This window comes from Schistocerca nitens, chromosome 12 (genome assembly GCF_023898315.1).
Source record: "Schistocerca nitens isolate TAMUIC-IGC-003100 chromosome 12, iqSchNite1.1, whole genome shotgun sequence".
NCBI lineage: Eukaryota > Metazoa > Arthropoda > Insecta > Orthoptera > Acrididae > Schistocerca > Schistocerca nitens.
In genome coordinates, this window is record NC_064625.1 from 170,963,101 (window position 1) to 170,982,416 (window position 19,316).

Genomic DNA, 19,316 nt, shown 5'->3' on the forward strand with positions numbered 1-19,316 from the left:
TATCGATATGTGAGTTGTAACTCGACTACAAGAGTGCTCCACGTACCATCTTCGAAGGGTGCCATGGGTATAACACGTCTTATTGTATTTTGTCCTTATAAGCATTAAGTATATCAACGCCTCTTTGCAGCTAGGGTGTCCATTTAATTATAATTTGATTGTCTCGAAAGCTGCATGGTCATTAACGGTAAGTGTTCTTTCGGGAACAGATACTACCGTCATATATAGTTAAAATATGGCTTCCCGGCCGTTGACCTTCTTGTGTGAATGCACACGCTATGCCCAAACTCTTACGGGACTTGGTAGATTAATATGCCACGAGTAATGAGTATGATGGGCAAACATCTATCAGGCGCACTACGAATGTAGTGGTGTGGACCTCTAGGGAATGTGAATCTCACGAGGAGCGTGCAAGGGATAAGTCCCTGCAGGCGCACTATCCTCTGTGCCCACGGTGGCTCAGATGGATAGAGCGTCTGCCATGTAAGCAGGAGATACCAGGTTCGAGTCCCGGTCGGGGCACACATTTTCAACATGTCCCCTATGAAGTATATCAACGCCTCTTTGCAGCTAGGGTGTCTATTTAATTATAATTTGATTGTCTCGAAAGCTGCATGGTCATTAACAGTAACTGTTCTTTCAGGAACATATATTCGTATATATATTCATATATAATATTTTATTGTAAATCTGGTAAGGTTTCTATTACTTTGTAAATTAAATTACAGGTCTGATGATGGTCATATGACTGAAACCGGTCACCTATGTTCTTGTAACATATGTGGTGTGATTAAGTCTGAATCACTTTTAATCACTTTTCCAAAAATGTTTATTAAAATTATATAAATGAATGCTTGTGCGGTAGTTCTGTACCATTTAATTGTTATTAACAATAAAATTAACTTTGTTGTAGACGTGTGCTCATTTGTAGAAGATGAGGGTACTAAAATATAGACTTTCACGACCGGAAATGTCATGTCCACTATAGTTATCCGGGCTGTTATGCCGTGGTCGGTCGATGAATTCTGTACTCGTCTGCGGGAGACATCTTCAAGGGCGTCTGTAGCTCGATGGAAGGTCCAACACACCCACCAGCTCGCTACTGACAGTAGTGAACCAGTGGGTGTGTTGAATCTTCCATCGAGCTACAGACCCCCTTGAAGATGTCTCCCGCAGACGGGGACGAAACGTTGGGAAACAACACAGAATTCATCATCCGACCACGGCATAGCAGCCCGGATAACTATAATGGACAGACGATGAGGGTACAGAAATTTCCTCACTTCTTATGCTTATTCTCAGGAGCCTCGTGAAGCCCCTCCTTGTGCACGCCATTACTTACTTGTAGGTGTTGGCGCTGCTGCTGGTGCTGGCGCTGGCCGGCGCGCCTATGTGCGGGGCGACGCGGCCCTGCACGGACATCCTGGCGGGCGGGCTGCGCGCGCCGTGCCGCTGCGACGTGCTGCTGCCCGAGGCGGGCGACGCGGGGCCCGGGCTGGCCGTCGACTGCGACGCCGTCGCCTGGCCGGTGGAAGCGGCGCTGCCGCCGGGGGCGCCCGTCGTCGCGTTCAGCCAGCGGGGCGCCGGCCTGCAGGCGCTGCCGCAGCACGCGCTGGGCGCGCCCGGGCGGCCGCCGCTGCGCAGGCTCGACCTCTCCCACAACCTGCTGAGGCGGCTCACCGAGAGGTAAACAACACCACTCTGACGTAAACAAAACACACTACTGGACATTAAAATTGCTACACCACGAAGATGACGCGCTGCAGACGCGAAATTTAACCGACAGGAAGAACATGCTGTGATATGCAAATGATTAGCTTTTCAGAGCATTCACACAAGGTTGGCGCCGGTGGCGACACCTACAACGTGCTGACATGAGGAAAGTTTCCAACCGATTTCTCATACACAAGCAGCAGTTGACCGGCTTTGCCTGGTGAAACGTTGTTGTGATGCCTCGTGTAAGGAGGAGAAATGCGTACCATCACGTTTCCGACTTTCATAAAGGTCGGATTGTAGCCTATCACTACTGCGGTTTATCGTATCGCGACATTCCTGCTCACGTCGGTCGAGACCCGATGACTGTTAGCAGAATATGGAATCGGTGGGTTCAGGAGGGAATACGGAACACCGTATCACTAGCAGTCGAGATGACAGGCATCTTATCCCCATAGACGCAACGACCTTGCCGTAGTGGATACACCGGTTCCCGTGAGATCACCGAAGTTAAGCACTGACGGGCGTGGCCGGCACTTTGATGGGTGACCATCCAGCCGCCATACCCTCTTGCCATATTTCGGGCTGCACTCAGCCTCGTGATGCCAATTGAGGAGCTAATCGACCGAATAGTAGTGACTCCGGTCAAACAAAGACATCATAGCGACCGGGAGAGCGGTGTGCTGACCACGTGCCCCTCCTACTCACATCCTCAACTGAGGATGACACGGCGGTCGGATGGTCCTTATCCGCCTTATCCGCATAGATCTAACGCGTCATGCAGCCACATCTCGATCCCTGAGTCAACAGATGGGGACGTTTGCAACACAACAACCATCTGCACGAACAGTTCACGACATTTTCAGCAGCATGGACTATCAGCTCGGAGACCGTGGCTGCGGTTACCCTTGACGCTGCATCACAGACACCAGTGGCTGTGATGGTGTACTCAACGACGAACCTGGGTGCACGAACGGCAAAACCTCATTTTTTCGGATGAATCCGGGTTCTGTTTACAGCATCATAATAGTCGCATCTGTATTTGGCGACGTCGCGGTGAGCGCAGATTGGAAGACTGTATTTCGTCATCGCCATACTGTCGTATCACCCGGCGTGATGGAATGGGGTGCCATTGGTTACACGTCTCGGTCACCGCTTGTTTGCATTGACGGCACTTTGAACAGTGGACATTACATTTCAGATGTGTTACGACCTGTGACTCTACCATTCATTCGATCCCTGTGACACCCTACATTTCAGCAGGATAATGCACGACCCCATCTTGCAGGTCCTATACGGGCCTTTCTCGATACAGAAAAGGTTCGTCTGCTGCTCTGGTGAGCACGTTGACCAGATATCTCACCAACTGAAAACGTCTGGTCAATGGTGGCCGAGAAACTGGCTCGTCACAATTCGCCAGTCACTACTCTTGACGAACTGTGGTATCGTGTTGAAGCTGCATGGGCAGCTGTACCTGTACACACCATCGAAGCTCTGTTTGACTCAATGCGCAGGTGTATCAAGGCCGTTATTACGGCCAGAGGTGGTTGTTCTGGGTACTGATTTCTCAGGATTTATGCACCCAAATTGCGTGAAAATGTAATCACATGTCAGTTCTAGTATAATATATTTGCCCAATGAATACCCGTTTATCATCTGCATTTCTTCTTGGTGTAGCAGTTTTAATGGCCAGTAGTGTATTTTCAGGTCAGTTCATTATTACTTTCCCTTGCATTTGAATTTGTACTTATAAATATCGTGACTGGTGTAACAATACTAACAGAAATTTCAAGACTATATATACTTGATGATTCGTCTTCATTTTGAATGACGAAATCAATGAAGTCTGTAGAAGCGATGAATAGTACTTCATCTGCTTATAATAGGAAATAGTTGGCTATTCACTTAACTTTTGTCAGTTAATTTGGAGGTAGGTGATAAAAAATATTAATAGGGCTACAAGACTGCATGTTTGTACGGGGGTTATACAGAAATTAAGGTACATGGCATGCAGCTTTAGCATGGGGGGGGGGGGGGGGGGGGAAGGAGTTGGTACGATTGCTGTGTAGCGGGGAACCAGCGAAAGGGACGACCATTCCCAACAATCAGTAGCCCGTCAGTTACTGTTGGAATTTTGTGGTAAGTTACTTTGGGACCAGTCTGCTGAGGTCATTGGTCCCTAGGCTTACGCACTAACCGAGCGAGGTGGCACAGTGGTTAGACACTGGACTCGCATTCGGGAGGACGACGGTTCAATCCCGCGTCCGGCCATCCTGATTTAGGTTTTCCGTGATTTCCCTAAATCACTCCAGGCAAATGCCGGGATGGTTCCTCTGAAAGGGCACGGCCGACTTCCTTCCCCATCCTTCCCTAATCCGATGACACCGATGACCACGCTGTCTGCTCTCCTTCCCCAAAACCAACGAACCAACCAGCTTACGCACTATGTAATCTGACTCTTACGCTAAGGACAACACACCAACACACACACACACACACACACACACACACACACACACACATGACCGAGGGAGGACTCGAACCTCCGACGGGGGGGGGGGGGGGGGAGTCGCACGAACCGTGGCACGGCGCCTAAGACCGCGTGGCTGAGTAGTGTTGTGGGACGAAGTGCGCGCTGTAATCCGCCACCTAAATGCTAAGGGCGTGGACGCCACTGCGATTCATCACGAAATTGTTTCAGTTTACTGAGAGGGCGTAATTTCAACGCTTCGTGTAACCGAATGGGTACGGAATTTCAATTCTGGGAGGACGGAAATTCACGATGAAAAAATGGCTCTGAGCATTATGGGACTTAACATCTGTGGTCATCAGTCCCATAGAACTTAGAACTACTTAAACCTAACTAACCTAAGGACATCACATACATCCATGCCCGAGGCAGGATTCGAACCTGCGACCGTAGCAGTCGCGCGGTTCCGGACTGAGCGCCTAGAACCGCAAGACCACCGCGGCCGGCAATTCACGATGAAGACAGAGGCGGAAGGCCGTCTGTTGTAGAAAATTGAAGGTCATCATATCTCTGGTCGCCGTTCGGCAACTGACGACTTGCTGCAGTTTGTCCAAACATTTCGCGAAATCGCATCTGATCAACTAAATTATTGCAAGTTGTGGGTGCGATGGGTGCCCAAGATGCTTACCGAAGCACACAAAATGAACAGATTGAGTGCCGCTCGCGAATTTCTTGACCGTTTCGAGAGTGAAGGCGAGGCTTTTCTGAACTCTATAGTGACAGGAGATGAAACTTGGGCTTATCACCATGCTTCAATCAACACAGTACAGCCATACTCATTCTCCTTCAGGCAAAAAATTCAAAACTCTGCAAACAGCGAGGAAAATCATGCCGTCAGTCTTTTGGGACTGAAAAGGGGTTCCTCCTCGTCGATTTTTCGGAAAGAGGTGAAACAATAAATGCTGAAAGATATTCTGAGACCAGGAAGAAACTTCGCCGAGCCGTAGGAGGCAAACGTCGCGGGATGCTGACAACGGGAATCTGTCGCCATGGGAACGCACGTCCGCACACCGCTCGTGCAACACAAGAGTTGTTGACTTCGTTTGGTTGGGACGTTTTAAGCCACCCCTCAAAATGGTTCAAATGGCTCTGAGCACTACGGGACTTAACAGCTGAGGTCATCACTCCCCTAGAACTTAGAACTACTAACTAACCTAAGGACAGCACACACATCTATGCCCGAGGCAGGATTCGAACCTGCGACCGTAGCAGTCACGCGGTTCCGGACTGAAGCGCCTAGAACCGCACGGCCACCGCGGCCGGCAAGCCACCCCTCTGACAGCCCCGATCTTGCGCGTACTGACTATCATATGTTCATTAAACTGAACACCTTCGTTGAAAATACTTTTCCGACGATGACGACGAGGTGAAAATCGAAGTGAAGAATAGGCTGGGAAAAGGCGGCGGAAGACGTCTATGACACAGGAATCAAAAAACTCGTCCCACGGGTGACAAAACGTATTGAGGTAAATGGGGATTACGCGAAAAAAAAATGCAAGACCTGTGCTACAATGCATACAAATTTTATTAAAATAAATTAATTTTTGTTCTTCAAAAAATTATTTTATCGTTGCTCTCCGGATTAGCCTGGTTGTTACACATGTTTAACAGATGTTTCGGCTTTAGGATTAAAGGCGCTGCATATACAGTGTGTATCAAAAAGAATCATCGAATTTGGCACGTCTACATTTCTGAGCCGGCCGGAGTGGCCGAGGGGTTCTAGGCGCTGCAGTCTGGAACCTCGGGCATGGATGTGTGTGATGTCCTTAGGTTAGTTAGGTTTAAGTAGTTCTAAGTTCTAGGGGACTGATGACCTCAGATGTTAAGTCCCACAGTGCTCAGAGCCATTTGAACGATATATTTCTGAAACTAATAAGTACAATGAATTAGTTTTTTGATGAACAGAAAACTCAGTGTTTTTCATACCTTTTCACAGGTGTTCAGTGTACCACCCTGGAGATGCGCGGCATGTGGCAATGCCGTATTCAAACTGATGAAACACTGCAGTGAGCATATCTAGAGATATAGGTTCCACAGCTCCTTTTATGCGATGTCTCAGTTCATTCATTGTTGTTGGTAACGGAGGCACATAAACTGAGTCTTTTATGAACCCTCACAAGAAATAATCACATACAGTCAGGTCCGGGAACCATGGAGTCAGCACTGTAAGGCTGAATCATTTGGTCCACTGCGACCCATCCATCGTTCAGTAATCCTTTGATTTAAAAATTCCCTTATTTCCATATGCCAGTGTGGCGGTGCGCCATCCTCTTGATAAATGAAGTCGTTTACTCAGTGTTCAACTGTGAGAAAAGGAAGTTCTCGAGCATATCGGGACATGTGCTTCCTGTGACAGTGTTCTCAGCAAAGACAAATGGACCGTACACCTTTTCCCATGAAACTGCACAAAACACGTTAAATTTTGCTGAGTGCCTCTCATCTTGTACAACTTACTGTGCAACTTACTGTGGTTGTTCCGTACCCCATATTCTGATATCGTGAAGGTTCACCTTTTCATTTAAATGGAATGTTGCCTCGTCTCCAAAACACTAAGCGTGGAAGAAAACTGTCATCCTCCATCTTGCCAAGAACGAAATCACAGACAACGCGTCTCTCGGAATTGCTCGTGTCATCGTCTAATGCTGTATGCTGTAGGAGGACCCACACAGTACCTGTACGCTGTACAGTTATTACTGACCTGCACTGCGCAAAACGTAGAACACAAAACGCTTTCTGTTGCCCCCACACCATTTTTCTAGAAGTGGGCGCACGCTGCTTGCTACCTAGCGGAAACCGTGTAAAACCAACACCGACTCATAGGAAGGCCTCGGCGCTTGTTGGTGACGCCACATCAGCTAGGCACGGCGAACGCCAGGTCTGTTGCAGACACAAACACCTGGGCGTGCATATCACTATAAATCTCTTATTTTTGGACAAAATATTTGGTATTGTTTTGGATTTTGCAGTTTTATTGAGATGAAAGATTTTCTTACTATTGTAAAGCTACAAATGAAGATCATAGTTCTGTATTACTGAATCTTGTCGAAACAAACGTAGATCAATATGAGAAGATGCTTTGCCCCATTGCAAGCTTCGGAAATTTTACATTCAAGAAACCGTATTTACTTGATCCATTTTGCTATCGAAACTTACCCCAACCCCCTTACAATGAACTCGTTTCTTTTATTTATTTTCGTTTGACATCGTCACTGGAAATGTGAACTAATTTACATGTGTAAATGTCCAACTGTTACCAGTCATTAGATTACAGTCGTTTTCAACGAAAGGAATTCTAAACAGGAAACAAAATAGTTTCATACATCGAAAATACTGCCGAGCTTAAACTTTTTTACACGTGCACATTAGAAAAGATAAATATTCCCCTCTTGCAACTGAAAGGAGAAACTTTATAAGATGAAAAAAATTTATTTGATAAAACAGGTATCTCTGTTTTGTCTCTTCTTCTGTCCCCCACCCCCTCCCCCAACTTGTACAATCGCAAGATATTTCATTAAGATTCAGTGCTCCTCACCCCATAGTCAACCAAGATACCTAAAGAAGAGCACCAATGTGTTCACAGTTTCTTGTAAAAGCAACCCAGTACAGACGTAACTTCCTCAGATTTACAAATAAGGTAAAGAAGCACAAATTCTGTTGCTTCGGGACCGTGAAGTTGTATTTTGTATGTCAATTCTTAAAACAGGTCGAAATTTAAGTTCAGGAGTACACTGTTTGTTAAGAAGTGTAATGAATTGCACAATTAATTGATTGCAGAAATCTCTCAGAACAGTGTGTGTCGGTCAACTACCGCCAATAGTTTCACATTTTCGTGTGTCAGAGAGGGTGACCCCACCATTATGAGTATGCCTGCAACAGACCTGGCGTTCGCCGTGCCTAGCTGACGTGACGTCACCAACAAGCGCCGAGGCCTTCCTTTGAGTCGGTGTTGCTAAAACTCGAAAGATTGCTCTTTCCAACAGTACATTGTTCACGCACGTATCTCAAATAACGTAATAGTTATGATTTTTTTAAAAGTCGGATGATACTTTTTGCTACACCATGTACGTAGACATACCTGTACGGAGAACTTTCTGTGGAGTTGTGGTGCGGCATCTTCGAGTGTACAAATTTGTAGGCCAGTTTCTGTCGGAATTTTGGCCAGTAGTGCACGACTGTAGTTTTCTAATTGTACACGTGAACAAGTTGAGATGTAGAGGTGTTCCACGACGTGTGTGTGTGGTGCAGGTTGCTGGGCAGCCTGCGAGACTCCCTGGTGGAGCTCCGGCTGGCGGACAACCTGCTGGGCGACGGCCTCAACCCCGTGTTCTCCAGCCAGGAGCTGCGCGGCCTGAGACGCCTCGCCCTGCTGGACCTCTCCAGGAACCAGCTGCGGGCGCTGGAGCCGGGCCTGCTGGAGGGGTGCACCGAGCTGCAGGTACGTCCGCCCTATCCAAGCGTGTACGGCTGAGCTCCCTGAGAAATCACTTGAAGGCAACATTGTATTACGACAAGGCTTCATGATAGTACTGTATGTACACTGGAGAGCCAAAGAAAATCGTACACCTGCCTAATATCGCGTAGGACCCCTGCGAACACGGACAATTGCAACACGACGTGCCATGGACTCGACTAATATCTGAAGTAGGGCTGGAGGGAACTGACACCATGAATCCTGCAGGGCTGTCCATAAATCCGTAAGACTAAGACGGGGTGGAGATCTCTTCTGAACGGCGCGTTGTAAGACATCCCAAATATGCGCAATAATGTTCATGTATGGGGAGTTTGGTGGCCAGCGGAAGTGTTTAAACTCAGAATGTTCCTGGAGCCACTCTGGACGTCTGGGGTGTCGCATTTTCCTGCTGTAATTGTCCAAGTCCCGTCGGAATGCACAATGGACATGAATGGATGCAGGTGATCAGACAGAATGTTTACGTACGTGTCACCAGTCAGAGTCGTATCTAGACCTATCATGGATCCCATATCACTCCAACTGCACACGCCCCACACCACTGCAGAGCCTTCACCAGCTTGAACAGTCCGCTGCTGAGATGCAGGGTCCATGGATTCATGAAGTTGTCTCCATACCCGTGTACGTCCATCCGCTCGATACAATTTGAAACTCGTCCCATCAACAGTCCAATGTCGGTGCTGATGGGCTCAGGCGAGCTGTAAAGCATTGTGTCGTGCTGTCACCAAGGGTACACGAGTGGGTCGAAAGCCCATATCGATGATGTTTCGATGAATGTTTCGCACGGTGACACTTGTTGATGGCCCAGCATTGACATCTGCAGCAATTTGCGTAAGGGTTGCACTTCTGTCAAGTCGAACGATTGTGTTCAGTCGTCGTTGGTCTTTTTCCGGCTGCAGCGATGTCGTAGATTTGATGTATTATCCAGTTCCTGAAATGGTCGTACAAAAAAATCCCCACTTCATCGCATCGGAGATGCTGTGTCCAATTGCTCGCGCGCCGACTATAACACGACGTTCAGGTTCAGTTAAATGTTGATACCCTGCCATTGTAGCAGCAGTAAGCGACCTAACAACAGCCCAGACACTCGTCTTATATAGGCATTGCCGACCCCAGCGCCGTATTCTGCCTGTTGACAGATCTCTGTATTTGAATACCCCTGCCCTTAACAGATTCATTGGCGCTTCAGTGTATTAGGTTGCTCAATAAGTTTATAGTGTTTGTGTTTCGCATGTTGGTATTCCTGTTGCTATGGGTTTAATTATCGATCGGAATTTTCTGTTTGTAGTTCACTGTTGCTATTTCAGTTTACATTTTGTCCTTTTGGAGATAGTCAGTGGAGCTGCGAACGCTAGAAAATGGACTGCAAGCGAAAAAATCGGAACATTTCCGACATTTTTTCTTTCAATAGTGAGCATCTGCGCCGTGTGTGGCGCTAATGACATTGAACAGAAAATGACAGGAAAATGGTTTTCTCGTTTTTAGAAGGATCGTTTCGACATTGATGACTCCCCACGTTCAGGAAGACGTTCGGGAGTTCCATGAGGATCGTTTAAAAGTATTAATTCACAACGGTCCACATCACTGTATTCGAGAACTGGTAACTGTGATGAACTGTGATCATTCCACCATCGTTCGACATTTGTATCCAGTGGGGAAAGTCCAAAATGAGGTCTGTAGGTACCTCGTGCTGTAAGCCAAAATCACGAAAACCAGCTGGTGGCCACGTGTGAATCTCTGCTCCCTCGTCATCAATTGTCTCGCGAACAACACCGACCATTTCTATCCCGTATCATTACTGCTGACTTGAATGGTGCATTTACGCTAACAAAACCAAAAGGGAAGGATGGTTGAGCTCAAACAAAGCATCTACATCTACATACATACTCCGAAAGCCACCATACGGTGCGTGGCGGAGGGCACCTCGTACCACAACTAGCATCTTCTCTCCCTGTTCCACTCCCAAAGAGAACGATGGAAAAATGACTGCCTATATGCCTCTGGACGAGCCCTAATCTCTCGTATCTTATCTTTGTGGTCTTGGTTGGTTGGTTTGGGGAAGGAGACCAGACAGCGAGGTCATCGGTCTCATCGGATTAGGGAAGGACGGGGAAGGAAGTCGGCCGTGCCCTTTGAAAGCAACCATCCCGGCATTTGCCTGGAGCGATTTAGGGAAATCACGGAAAACCTAAATCAGGATGGCCGAACGCGGGATTGAACCGTCGTCCTCCCGAATGCGAGTCCAGTGTCTAACCACTGCGCCTTTGCGGTCTTTCCGCGAAATGTAAGTTGGTGACAGTATAATTGCACTGCAGTCAGCCTCAAATGCTGGTTCTCTAAATTTCCTCAGTAGCGATTCACGGAAAGAACACCTCCTTTCCTCTAGAGACTCCCACCCGAGTTCCTGAAACATTTCCGTAACACTCGCGTGATGATCAAACCTACCAGTAACAAATCTAGCAGCCCGCCTCTGAATTGCTTCTATATCCTTCCTCAATCCGACCTGATAGGGATCCCAAACGCTCGAGCAGTACTCAAGAACAGGTCATATTAGTGTTTTATAAACGGTCTCCTTTACAGATGACCCACATCTTCTCAAAATTGTACCAATGAACCGAAGACGACTATCCGCCTTCTCTACATCTCCCATTACAAGCTTGTCCCACATCATATCGCTCTGCAATGTGACGCCCAAATATTTAATCGACGTGACTGTGTCAAGCGCTACACTACTAATGGAGTATTCAAACATTACAGGATTCTTTTTCCTATTCATCTGCATTAATTTACACTTATCTACATTTAGAGTTAGCTGCCATTCTTTACACCAATCACAAATCCTGTCCAAGTCATCTCGTATCCTCCTACAGTCACTCAACGACGACACCTTCCCGTACACCACAGCATCATCAGCAAACAGCCGCACATTGCTATCCACCCTATCCAAAAGATCATTTATGCAGATACAAAACAACAGCGGACCTACCACACTTCCCTGGGGCACTCCAGATGACACCCTCTCCTCCGATGAACACTCACCATCGAGGACAACGTACTGGGTTCTATTACTTAAGAAGTCGTCGAGTCACTTACATACTTGGGAACCAATCCCATATGCTCGTTCCGTATTCAGGAGTCTGTAGTGGAGCACCGAGTCAAACGCTTTCCGGAAGTCACGGAATATGGCATCCGTCTGATACCCTTCATCCACGGTTCGCAAGACATCATGTGAAAAAAGGGCCAGTTGCGTTTCGCAGGAACGATGCTTTCTAAAGCCGTTCTCATGCTTGGACAGCAACTTCTCTGTCTGAAGGATATTCATTACATTCGAACTGAGAATATGTTCGAGAACCCTGCAGCAAACCGATGTTAAGGATATTGGTCTGTAATCTTGAGGATCCGTCCTTCTACCTTTCTTATATATATATATATATATATATATATATATATATATATATATATATATATATATATATATATATAGGCGTCACCGGCGCTTTTTTCCAGTCGCTCGGGGCTTTACGTTGGGCAAGAGATTCGCGATACATGCGAGCTAAGTAAGGAGCCAATGCAGTAGAGTACTCAACTGCCCGTACAAAGACCTGCGTCCATCCACAAAAGTTCACGTTATGCATCTGGTGTACGAGGCATGTTTTTTAAGTAAGTACCGTTTGGAAATTAAAAAACGACGTGCTAAGATATCTCAATAATTTTATTTTTACATGAAAGCTGTACCTTAATCTACGCACTGACGCCATTACAGTCTGATTCTTCCTTGTTTACGTTGTGTACTGACTGTTTAACATGCCTCCGATAATCGAGAGTCACGCCGACTGTGAAGTACGGGCTGTTATGAGATTTCTTAGTGCTAAAGGCCTAAAAGCGATCGATATTCATCGTGAGATCTGTGCAGTTTACGGAGAATGGTAAGAAAGTGGGTGAGAGCATTTAAAGACGGCCGCACAAATGTGCATGATGAAAACGGGGTGGGCGTCCTTCGGTCGTTAATGAAAGTTTGGTCCAGGAAGTGGACGATAAGGTGAGAGAAAACAGACGCTTTACGATTTCCTCCTTGCGGGATGACTTTCCTAATGTTTCTCGTAGTGTTTTGTATGGCACTGTGACCGAGCACTTGAATTATCGAAAATTGTGCGCACGTTGGGTACCGAAAATGTTGACGGATGTGCACAAAACCAAACGGTTAGGCAGTGCATTGACTTTCCTCGAGAGGTACCACAACGACGGTGATGATTTGTTAAGCGAAATTGTTACGGGCGATGAAACATGGGTGGCCTACGACACAACAGAATCAAAGAAACAGTCCATGGAAGTTGAGCAAGGGCATCGTTTTGCTGCAAGACAGTGCCCGTCCGCACGTGGCGAATCAGACCAAAGATCTCATCAGTCCATTTCGATGGGAATCTCTAGATCATCCTCCGTACAGCACCGGTCTTGCGCCCAGTGACTACCATCTGTTCCTGCACTTGAAGAAACACCTGGGAGGTCATCGTCTTAAAGACGATGACGAAGTCAAAACAGTGGTGATGCAGTGGTTGACAAATCAGGCAGCAGACTTCTATGAGGAGGGTATTCAAAAACTGGTACAACGTTATGACAAGTACCTCAATATTGACGGAAATTATGTATAAAAGTAGATTAAGTTACAGGCTTTCATGTAAAAATAAAATTATTGAGATATCTTAGCACGTCTTTTTTTTTAATTTCAAAACGGTACTTACTTAAAAACAACACGCCTCGTAACAGTGAGGATGTGGTGCACTATGAATCCCTTCCCCATCACTGCTGACATCTGTTGCCAAGAACTGAGATGTCTTGCACACGCAGTCCGACTGTGTGTAAGTGATGCCAGTCCACGATAGCGCCTGCTCGCACTCTACTAGACTGATAACAAACACCATACTGGAGTTGGCTTGGAAAGTCATTCCGTACCCACCCTATTCACCTGGTCTTGCGCCCTCAGATTTTCACCTCTTCCGCTCTGTATCGAACAACCGCCAAGGAACTTCCTTTCCGGATGAAAACGTGTTCCGAATATGCCTTCGCCTCACAACCACGTGCTTTCCACAGTTGCAGAATCAAGGAGTTATACCGGCGTTGGCAGAGATTTGCAAATAGTTAAGGAGAATATACACGGCGTTACAAAATGAACATACGGGTTTTAAGGCTTTGTAGCATTTATTACATTCACCTTACAATTATGAATGGGCAACGGCCTTGCCGCAGTGGATACACCGGTTCCCGTGAGATCACCGAAGTTAAGCGCTGTTGGGCGTGGCCTGCACTTGGATGGGTGACCATCCAGGCCGCCACGCGCTGTTGCTATTTTCGGGGTGCACTCAGCCTCGTGATGCCAATTGAGGAGCTACTCGACCGAGTAGTAGCGGCTTCGGTCAAGAACACCATCATAACGACCGGGAGAGCGGTGTGCTGACCCCACGCCCCTCCTATCTGCATCCTCCTTTAGGATGACACGGCGGTCGGATGGTCCCGGTAGGCCACTCCTGGCCTGACGACGGAGTGTTTTACAATTATAAATAATACATCAAATGAAAGAGCAGCTCAAACAGTTTTGTTTGTGTACCTGTACGCAAACGGAAGAGAGTGGAACGAGCCAAGAGTGACTGAATAACGTGTTGAACGAGTGAGAGACCTTCACACGTAGGCCCCAGAAATCAGTTCGGCAGGCTAGTCATGAATTAGCAGTTCCAGTGACACCTGTGTGGAGACGCCTACAATTACGTCCTTATCGTTTGCAGTTGCTACAAGCTCCAAAGCTGAGTCACCTTGTAAGCAGTCTGTTTAGGTTTTTATGTTGGTAACGCCACGCAGCGCTCTGTATGAAAATCACTGGCTGGTTTGCATTGTTAGAATATTCGCTATTGTAGTGTTGGGCAGTTGGATGTGATTATATATGATGACTTTTGAACATTATTAAGGTAAATACATTGTTTGTTCTCAATCAAAATTTTTCATTTGCTAACTATGCATATCAGTGCCTTCAGTAGTTAGAATCTTGTATTTAGCTGGCAGTATTGGCGCTCGCTGTATTGTAGTAGTTCGAGTAACGAAGATTTTTGTGAGGTAAGTGATTCATGAAAGGTATAAGTTATTGTTAGTCAGGGCCATTCTTTTGTAGGGATTATTGAAAGTCAGACTGCGTTGCGCTAAAAATATTGTGTGTCAGTTTAGTGTTGCATCAGAATAAGTAAAGAGAGAAATGATCATACAATGTAAACTTTCGCGGCCGGTATTGTCTTCACTTAAAACTTCCGGGCTGATAGGCCGTGGTCGAAGTATAAAACTCTCTCCTGATTTTTATTTCATGATCACCTTCCAGGTAAACATGTTCCGCTACGGCAGATTCAGCGAGACGAGCGTCATATCAAAAACCTCACATTATTATGCACGCTTGTATAGAGAGGCTATCGGGAATGATAAACATCGTAATAATTGTAACAGGAAAGACGAAGGCGTTAAACTGGATAAAATTTGGATGTCAGCGTTGCACCGCAAGCGTGACGATCGATTACTTTCAATCGAGAATGTTGGCATTACCAGAGACAATCTGATAGCCGACGCCACGTGATCGACAGTGGCGCCCTCTGTACTGCTTATATAACCAGTGCTGCCTCGAGTTCTCTTCGCAGTTCGACGCTTTACCTCCGAGGATGTCACCCGCAGTCGGAGACGAAACGTCAGGAGAGTTTTATACTTCGACCACGGCCTATCAGCCCGGAAGTTTGAAGTGAAGACAATACCGGCCGTGAAACTTTACATTGTATGATCAAACGCCTTTACGGGGAGGATATGTCAGCATCGGTTCGACGATTTGAAGGAATGCGCAAGAAGAAAGCACAACAACTGTGTACCCTCACCTTCCTGTTACGCTGCAGGGACCCTTCGACGGTTCCGAAATTTCTGAAGGTGAAGAGGATGTTTCGCTCGGCTCAGGCACATCGTATTTACAACCGTATGGAGTCTACAATGCTACGTGAGAGGATTCATCAGACGCGGCGAGCACTGGCGGTAACCAGCAGTAAACGTTTTCATCTCCACTTGTTTCTTAGTAATTCTATGCAGTGTGGTGATTGGAATAAGATTGACGGTCTAACATTCAAAACTATGGAAGTTAGTGCAGAAATAACAGCAAACAGGCAGAAGAAGAAGTTCAATAACTTACAGAACAACATTTCTGGGGGTTCAGTTGAGGCCAATTCTCGAACTGTTATTAACCTGTCTGATAAAGATTTGTCAAAAGTTGAAATTTCTGTACTAGCGAAAGAAGGCAATTTTGTTGTGACCCCCCAAAACGTACCCACAGAGGATATTGTAGCAAATATTGAGGCCGGTATCCGTCAGCTTCCACAGCAGTCCGCTGACGTAATTAGGATGGAAACGGCTAGGATTTTACGTACATGTAAGCCACCTAAAAGTAATTTGTCGCAGGCTCAAAGGAAGGCGCTGAGGGATATAAATGGAGATAAAAACATTATTGTTCTTAATGCAGATAAGGATAATGCCACCGTCATACTGAACAGTGAGGACTATCATGGAAAAATCAATGATATTTTGGTTCCCTCCAATTACAAAAAGCTCCAGAAAGATCCGACTATGAAGATTTTAAGAATGACAAATCGACTGGTGAAAGCGTCTTCATTTGGCTCCAACGATAAGAAGCTGCTTTGTAAAACAGAAGCGTACCCACCTAGACTTTATGGCTTACCCAAAGTTCATAAACCAATTGTCAGCGCTATAGGCGGACCAACACACGAGTTAACTAGACACCTTGCCTCAATGCTGCAGCCGTATGTTGGTAGGACGGACAGTCATATTAAAAATTCAGCTCATTTCATTGACAAGTTAAAGGAAACGAGCGTGGGCCCGGATGATATCCTCGTCAGTTTTGACGTTGTGTCGTTATTTACCACGATTCCGGTAAACGAAGCTATCTTATGCATAGCGCATATCTTTCCTACCGATAATGTGTCATTATTCCGACACTGCCTCACCACAACCTACTTTCAGTACAATAATAACTTTTATGAACAGATTGACGGTGTGGCTATGGGCAATCCTCTCAGTCCTGTTGTGGCTAACTTATTTATGGAGACTTTTGAACAACGGGCGTTGCAGACTGCCAGTAACAGACCAGCCAGATGGTATCGCTATGTCGATGACACGTTCGTGGTATGGACACACGGAGCAGAGGAGTTGGATGCCTTCCTGACACATTTAAACAGCATTAATCCGAAAATCCAATTCACTATGGAGACAGAAAGGAATGGGCAATTGAACTTCCTGGATGTGTCTGTGATTAAACGACCGGACGGAACGTTGGGCCATAACGTGTATAAAAAGGCCACACATACTGATCGTTATCTACACAAAGATTCAAACCACCACCCTAGACAAAAAAAAGGTGTAATGAAAACTTTGGTAGACAGGGCGCACGAACTTTGTGAACCTGTTTATTTAAAAGATGAGATTGAACATCTACGGTCAACTTTCGTGAAGAAGGGCTATTCTAGCAAGGATATAGATCGATCACTTCGCTCTAGGCACAGAATCAGGAGTAACGACGAACAACAGTCGCCCAAGGGCAAAGTTTTTCTTCCGATCGTTAGTAAGGTCACAGATCGTATTGGGAAAATTTTAGGCAAGAATGGGGTGGAAACTATTTTCAGACCCACCAGGAAAATAAAAGAATTTTGGGTCACACGGATAAATCGGCCGTAGCGGAACATGTTTACCAGGAAGGTGATCATGAAATAAAAATCAGCGAGACGAGCGTCATATCAAAAACCTCACATTATTATGCACGCTTGTATAGAGAGGCTATCGAGATTCATATACATCGTAATAATTTTAACAGGAAAGACGAAGGTGTTAAAATGGATAACATTTGGATGTCAGAGTTGCACCGCAAGCGTGACGATGATTACTTTCAATCGAGAATGTTGGCATTATCAGAGATAATATCATAGCCGACGCCACGTGATCGACAGTGGCGCCCTCTGTACTGCCTATATAATGAGCGCTGCCTCGAGTTCTCTTCACAGTTCGCCGCTTTACCTCCGAGGATGTCTCCCGTAGTCGGAGGCGAAACGTCAGGAGACAGTTTTATACTTCGATCACGGCCTATCAGCCCGGAAGTTTTAAGTGAAGAAAGAGAGAAATGTCTACGTTCAGTTCTGCTCATCTGTTTGAAAATCAAACAACGTAAGGGGTTTACCAGCATAGTAATTAATTATTTTTGTAAGGGAACGTTTCAACCTCACTTTAGAAACAGCATCGTTGCAACAATTACACCAGACGCAGTGATCAGTGTTTGGGAAGAACTCCGATACCGACTCGATGTCAGACGAATAGTGGTCACATTGAACACTTGTAAGAAAAACTGTTTCAGCTGCTCTTTCATTTGATGTATTATTTATAATTGTAAGTTGAATGTAATAAATGCTACAGAGCCTTAGAACCCATACATTCATTTCGAAACGCCCTGTATTATTGATCACTAAACTCTCTGTTGTATTAATTAAACTCACGAAAAAACTACGAACTTCTGCACCCACACAATATTTCAGACAGCATGTGTCTAACGATAAAAGTTTAAAGAAGGCAAAGGCCAAGATAGACTATAAATGCCCTGTGACCAGGGCTTCCCGTCCCATAGAAGTCTTCCAAGTTGACTCCACTTCGGCGAATTGTGCGTCGATGGGGATGAAATGATGATGATTAGGACAACACAACACCCAGTCCCTGAGCGGAGAAAATCTCCGACCCAGCCAGAAATCGAACCCGGGCCGTTAGGTATGACATTCCGTTGCGCTGACCACTCAGCTATCAGGGGAGGACACCAAGATAGAGCAACAACAGTATTATGAAAAGGGTAAACCTCTACATTAAACGTATTCGCAATCCACATTTTTTTGTTTGATAATTTACTTTCTCTCCTCAAGCCCTGCTAGAAAACGTATCACAGTGTACCATTCATATAGACACGACATTACGGAAACCTCTCACACTGACTTGACCATACTGTTGTTGTACATAGGACACTACATATCAATGTTTATTGAAATTTATAAATCGATGTGATACATGTAAAGTGCTTGTTGCCAGTGGTGCAGTCAGGATGAACAATAATGTCAAGTCACATTTACTTAACCTGTGTAGGCACACATTAGATCAGTTATCTGATGTAATGTTTCAAATTGTCTTCACAGGGTACAATTCTTTCAAACATTTATATAAGATTAATTTAAAAATTCGTTCCTAACACAACCAGTGATATAGAAGAGTTTAAACAGTTTTTGGGAACGACACTTGTGCTAAAGGACACTTCGAAAAATACGTTCATAAACACTTATTCTAAAATAAGAGAGAACTGCCTAATGAACGGCGGTAGACGGAACTTACTTTACAAAACAAATGAAGATTCCTGCATAATGGTGTCCGTTTTCCGTAATAGTTTTCCCTCTTTAAATATTTTTGTTCCTGTACTTCATTAACAAAACATGTGTTTATGACGTTGGCTCAAGCTTCAAAACGGCATATTTAACAATAGCTCGAACGTTTAGGAAG

General features: G+C 45.7%; 1 protein-coding gene and 1 pseudogene across 1 annotated transcript in view; both read left to right on the forward strand.

The window, feature by feature from the left end:
- Nucleotides 1-19,316, forward strand: part of LOC126214986 (protein artichoke-like) — a 339,045-nt gene that overhangs the window by 157,287 nt on the left and 162,442 nt on the right. The window contains exons 2-3 of the mRNA XM_049941617.1: nt 1,349-1,686; nt 8,489-8,678. Coding sequence (XP_049797574.1) covers nt 1,349-1,686; nt 8,489-8,678 — 528 coding nt within the window. The remainder of the gene's footprint in view (nt 1-1,348; nt 1,687-8,488; nt 8,679-19,316) is intronic.
- On the forward strand, nt 13,937-14,054 carry LOC126215573 (5S ribosomal RNA; annotated as a pseudogene).